This window comes from Dermacentor variabilis, unplaced genomic scaffold, assembly GCF_050947875.1.
Source record: "Dermacentor variabilis isolate Ectoservices unplaced genomic scaffold, ASM5094787v1 scaffold_12, whole genome shotgun sequence".
Lineage (NCBI taxonomy): Eukaryota > Metazoa > Arthropoda > Arachnida > Ixodida > Ixodidae > Dermacentor > Dermacentor variabilis.
Genome location: NW_027460280.1, coordinates 51,007,258 through 51,013,257, shown reverse-complemented (window position 1 = coordinate 51,013,257; position 6,000 = coordinate 51,007,258). Strand labels below are relative to the sequence as shown.

The 6,000-nt window shown below is 48.4% G+C and overlaps 1 protein-coding gene across 1 annotated transcript in view; it reads right to left on the bottom strand.

Annotated features, from left to right (window-relative positions):
• Positions 1 to 200: 200 nt before the first annotated feature.
• LOC142565878 (ionotropic receptor 93a-like) overlaps positions 201 to 6,000 on the bottom strand; it is a 37,561-nt gene continuing 31,761 nt past the window's right edge. The window contains exons 11-14 of the mRNA XM_075676447.1: positions 4,858 to 5,020; positions 3,920 to 4,140; positions 2,446 to 2,708; positions 201 to 2,058 (exon numbers count right to left, since the gene is read on the bottom strand). Coding sequence (XP_075532562.1) covers positions 1,596 to 2,058; positions 2,446 to 2,708; positions 3,920 to 4,140; positions 4,858 to 5,020 — 1,110 coding nt within the window. The 3' untranslated portion in view covers positions 201 to 1,595. The remainder of the gene's footprint in view (positions 2,059 to 2,445; positions 2,709 to 3,919; positions 4,141 to 4,857; positions 5,021 to 6,000) is intronic.

Here is a 6,000-nt window from a genome sequence, read left to right as displayed (position 1 = left end):
ACGCAGGCGCAATAGCAGCTATAAATGCGGACTAATGGCACGAAAACCAGCATCTCAAATGCTGCTGCCGATCTTTTATTTTCAAGAACTAATGTTATGACTGGAGTTCAATAACTCGTATATATATATATATATATATATATATATATATATATATATATATATATATCGAGATAGAGAGAGAGAGAGAGAGAGAGAGAGAGAGAGAGAGATATTTCAGATAGAGCCAACACCGCAGAAAGGAAGTTCGAACAGCCGGCGCCCACCGTTTTCTTCGTTGGGTGATTTGTCGTCAAAATAAAAGCTCACTGTTTCAACAGCAGTAAGCTTATCTCTTTCTGTGCGTCAGATCATTTCTTGTATCACCCTACAGCGAAACGAGCTGCCGAATTTCGGAAAGACCATTTCAAATGTCGTGCTTTGTGGCTAAAGCTACCGCCTGCGATAGTCAAGCCATGAACGATAGCTTTCAACTACCAACGTTCCGAACGTCTGTCTTTCCCTCCGTGCTTTTTTTTTTCCTTTCTTAGTGTTGTTGCGACAAAACAAATATTTAGGCAATTACAAATTAGTAGCGAGTGCCAAAAGAGTGAAATTTAGCCGAGATTCGTGACGAATGCACAGACGTGAAAAACGCGGTGTAGCGACCGCGTGTTGATTCGAACGAGTGGAACAAGTTAAATATGCACACTCAGTAGCTCTGGATCAGTTGCTTTCACAATGCACATTCCCATCGCAATAGGGAACACGTGGAAAGAGTGCGCGGTAGAGTTAATAGCCTATATAGCGAAATAATAGAACGGCCTGGCGGTCATTGTTTATGCCTGCGTGTTTTCAGGCTGTTTGGCTTTACATCACATGTGGCATTGGTGCGCTTTACTCCACATAAATGTGAGCAGTGTTTCGCACTAATCAAGTATTTTATTATTAAAATAGCTGACGCAGGTCAAAATATTAAATACTTCACTCTTGCGTGAATCGTATGTGCAGGCGGTCGGTACAACATAAGATATTGGTGGTTGAGGCTATGCTTAAATGTGTTGAGGTGAAATTTGGCAGCTTCGCGTAATTTCTTTTTTTCTTTGCGGTTTTTCGGGTATGTGCAAATTATTTACTTCTGGGAAGCCGGCGTGCCACTGAAACATGTATTTTCCGAGTCCCGGCAGTCTGGACGCCGTGTTACGGTGCAGCGCCTGGTACAGCCACCGCGCTACTTTACACCGAACGAGTTCTCAGAGGCGGTTATTCTCAGTGTGCGCAGTAACACAGAGACCGCGCAGGGTATACCGTACCGTAGCAGCATCTGGATACGCTCGGTCTGCATTAGGCCTAAACGGTCGTTGACCGTGGTGAAGTGTTACATCAATACTGTTATAGTCTCGCGCCTCCCCACTTGCTCCTTTTTTCGGGTCACTCAAAATTCTAATTTCGTTCTTTTTTGAATCAATGCTCGGGTTTTATGCGTCCACTATACATTGCCGGCACGATGTGCGTACTTTTTTTGTTTGTCCTTTATACTGTGTGTTGTTGCTTGAAAGAGACCAATGGTCGGGGGGGGGGGGGGGGGGGGGGTATGAGGAAACAGCGGATCGCGGTTAGTAGCGCCTGGCCGGGTAGTTGTACGGGATTAGGTCGCTGCGGTTGTTGGGGTAGCCGTTGTAGCGGAACGGGCTGTTGGGCGGGCTGAAGGCGAACCCGGCGTTGTCGCGTATGCCGCGACCGCCGTAGTCGGTGGCGAACCGGTCTCCCAGGCTGTCTTTGCCTCCGGTGTACTCGGTACGCGTGAAGAAGGGGCTCTTGGTGTGTATCACCGTGGGCGGCTTGTGGCCCGGCGGCGCGGTCAGCTCGCGCTTGCGGCGCACGAACTCGATGAAGAGCGCCGTGAAGGAGGAGGCGAAGCCGACGCACAGCACCCAGAAGGAGCCCGTCATGTGGTGCAGCGTGATCTTGCGGATGTCGCCAGCTTGAGGCTTTGACTCCACGGTGCATTCGTTGTCCCGCGGCCAGTGCTTGCGCTTCCAGTGCATCACCAGTCCGGACTCGACCAGCCGCCGAAGCCTGCATGCCGTGTGCGTGGAGGAGGTCAAGAACTGCTGCTCGTGCGCGTTGGAACAGTACGATGCAGGCGAACGACAGGGCTTCTATCTATCAGAGGAGGCCCAAACATATTAGCATGCACAACGAAGAATCTGTTGTGGGGAAAACTATTTCATACTGCCCAATATTGTGACATGACAAATTGAAAAAAAAAAAGAATAAGAACTTATTTTTATGCGGTTACGAAGTCCGGCTAAGTAAAGCAAGTGATACTTTTAGTATAGGCTACCACACGTCCTGGGCCGGATATATTCCAAGAATCACGAAGGTCTACTTTATGCAGCGGCTGCATCAACACAAGATACAAATGGCAAGTAAAAAACTGGGTCAGACTAGCACCATGCTTACTCGTTGTTGAGACGGTCGAGGAACGGGAAGCCGACGCGTACTGCCAGCGATTTCACGTCTCGTATAACTTCGCCGCGAGCCACGGCGAAGTCGCAACGGGCGGTGCGGTTGAGCTCACGGCCCAGGTAGTGGAACATGGTCACCTCGCTGCCGATGAGCGCCATGTATCCCATGCGCACTTGGTCCAGCACCCACTTTTCATGATTTGGGTCGAGCGTCATCATTCTGTCGGATAGAACCTTGAGTGATCCACGCTCTTGGGTCTGCGCAACCAGAAAAAGAAAAAGGAGGCAGCTTCAGTCATTTATTGACTATACTTCACTGGGCGCCTGTCTACGAAAAACACGCACATATCAGTTTAATGTACCAATAGAAGCAATACAGGATTGTCTGAGAGTCTGTTCAGAAGGGAAGTTTAGCGGTGAAATCTTAATGATGACAGAAAAGCTATGCAGGTAGACGTTAAATCTCTAGGATACACTAGTAAATAAACGACTCTAGAGCAATTGCGCCCATACATAATGCCGTACCTTGCGGACGTTCTCGCCTTTCGCCCCCATCAAAATGCGGCTGCCGCGGCCGGGATTCGATCCCGCGACCTCATGCTTACCAGCGCAACACCAAGGCCACTAAGCAGCCACAGCGGTGATTTACGACGAGCGTGAACAAACGAGACCTGTAATTGTAAGGAACGCATTGTGCCGTTATTTCTTGTTGATTCTGCTGCAGTGACCGGGAGTCCGCTTCATTGTAGTGATGCAATACTAGTGCTAAAGATAAATTTATCCAGCGAATCTGCACAAGTAGGTGAGCCATCGTGTAGAGCTCTATTGCTTTTAAATTTAAATAAAAGATTCTAGGGTTCATGTGCCAAAACCACGATCTCATTATGAGGCACGCCGCAGTGGGGAATTTCGGATTAATTTTGACAACCTGGGTTTTTTCTGACGTGTACCCAAAGCACGGTACACAGCCGTTCTTGCACACCCGCCTCCGTCGCAATGCGGCCGCCGCGGCCGGAATTTGATCCCACGACCTCGTGCTTAGCAGCGTAAAGCCATAGGCAGTGAGCTACCGCGCCGCTAGCCCTGTAGCTTTTCTTTTGGTAGTCACTTCATGCCTGTTTATAGTAACATAGCACGTAACTCTATGCGCGTGTATGGTCGCATAGCCGAAAGATGCAGATAAAATCAATTATTTCTTGCGCGCGATTTCGTAAACGATTTCACTGTATCGCTGGCGCATTTTTCGCATAACTTTCAATATATACGCCAGGCCCCAATTTACGGGGCACTTTCAGTCCGATCCGGAGAAATGGGAGTGAAAGTGCCCAGTAGACTGGAGCCTCCAATGCGCCGTTAGTAGCACTTGGACACGCCGTTGCGCGACGCTGTCCCCGGAAAGACCCTTTTCCCGAAATGATGACGTGCTCACAGAAACTGTACGAGCAGTTCTAGTGCAGTGGCCTGCGTACCTTGAGCAGGTCAAAGACGGCCTGTCCCTTGAAGGCGCCCCATCGCATGTACCCTCGGTGCGCCACGAGGTTCTCCACGTTGTCCACGGGGTTCCGGATCTTGGGGAAGGTGAGGTCTGCCACTAGGTTGCCACTGTACGTGGTGAGCGTGACGATGACGAACAGCCACCAGAAGCCCACCAGGATGCGGCCTGAGATAGCGTCAGGCAGGTGGATGCCACCTGCATGTGCACGACAGCAGCTACTGCAGAGCTTCTGCGGTCCATCTGAGCTCAGGCCTCGGCGAGTGGTGAGCAGGGAGACTCAAATATATGCCGCTGGTCAGTGCTTTGAGAAGTTGCGCTTCTGCTGTAACGCCATGGTGAGTACCAGATAGCGGCGTCTTCCTGTATACTCACAAAGGAACTGAGCACGTGCTGGTGGGCGAGTTGGTTATGCTTGATTACAACGAACGCGCCAAATAAAACAACGGACGAAGGGAGGTGCCTAGTGCGCCTATGTCGTTGTCCCGTGTCGCCTTCCTTTGTCCGCTGTTTTATTTGGCGCCTTCGTTGTAATCACAAAGGAAGAAAATCTGCAGGTGAGTAGCGAATACCAAAATTTGGGCACCGAGGTGACGTTAGAATGGAATTGAAATTCTCATTATGACCGCGTGGAACGCGGTATATAGAAAAAAAAACCTTAGGCCTATTTTACACCACAGCTGCATTGGTTTAAGCCGCGCGCTAGAGTCAGCCGTGCGGCAATGTACAAAGGCAGCGGGCTCAAAACACTAAGGCGGTTTTGGTTTCAATTCGTGCGTAAGCAATGACTGTCAGCAGACGTAAGCAATGACGGTTGTCAGCAGAAGCCGCTGACGCCAAGAAATACGGCCTTACCGAACTAAATAAACGTGCCCTCGCATACTAAACCATTGCACCTACAGTCTGGAAACGTACCTTGTTGAATGATTGCCCCGAAGCAGTACCATTCGCAGTTTTGTAAAAGGAAGAGTCCCTTGTTGTTCCGGAGGCCGTAATAGTCATAATATGGGCTGGCGCAGTGGATACCCCAGAGCACGGGTCCAATGAGTAGCAGCGAAAAAAGCACAGCCACCCATGTCTGCAGAAACCAAGACGCAGGCACTGTAAGGCCACGGAGATCGCATTTGCTGCAAGTGACTTTAACTAGTAAGCGTAACTTGTTCAGACTTTGAATGAGAAGAAAGGGGGGCCGATTTTTAATAATCATATCATAAGAAGCCCCAACAAACAATGACACCAAGGAAAACACAGGGGAAATTACTTGTGTTTACTAATTGAAATAAAGAAATTATAAATTAATGGAATTGAGAGCGGATGAAAAAACTACTTGCGGCAGATGGGGAGCGATCCCACGTCTTCGCATTACGCGTGCGATGCCTTGCCAATTGAGCTACCGCGGCGCCGTCTTGCCATCCACTTTCTGGGGTACTTATGTGTTACTACTAGAACTAACCCTGGGAGTGTTAGCCAGCGCCACCACTCACACACTCACAAAGACGTGGGATCGTTCCCCACCCGCGGCAGTTTGTTGTTTCATCCAATTAATTTATTATTTATTTATTTCAATTAGGAAGAACAAGTAATTTCCACTGTGTTGTCCTCGGTGTCCTTGTTTGTTGGCTTCTTATGATATTGTCCAGGCTCTGTGTTTCGTGGAAGCACGAAGCGTTCAAACTACGAACTGAAACTTCTGTTGTGAAGCGTCAGGCGAGTTGTAACCACATGCAACAAGTCATTTTACTGCTCATATGTTAAACATGGCCAAGTAAAGTAGCGGATCCTTTTGAGCAGGTAGATTTTTTTTGGTGAAAAAAAGAAAGAAAAAGGAAAGACCAAAATACAGCAGACAGCTAGTTGCTACATCTGTACTTCATATACGTAGCGCACAGAAAAGAAAGAAAGAAAGAAAGAAAGAAAGAAAGAAAGAAAGAAAGAAAGAAAGAAAGAAAGAAAGAAAGAAAGAAAGAAAGAAAGAAATGAAGATGAGGACAGAAAATCATGAGCCATTCCACTCTGTGAAGGCAGACGACCAACGAAGCTGTTTAGCAGACGACACAG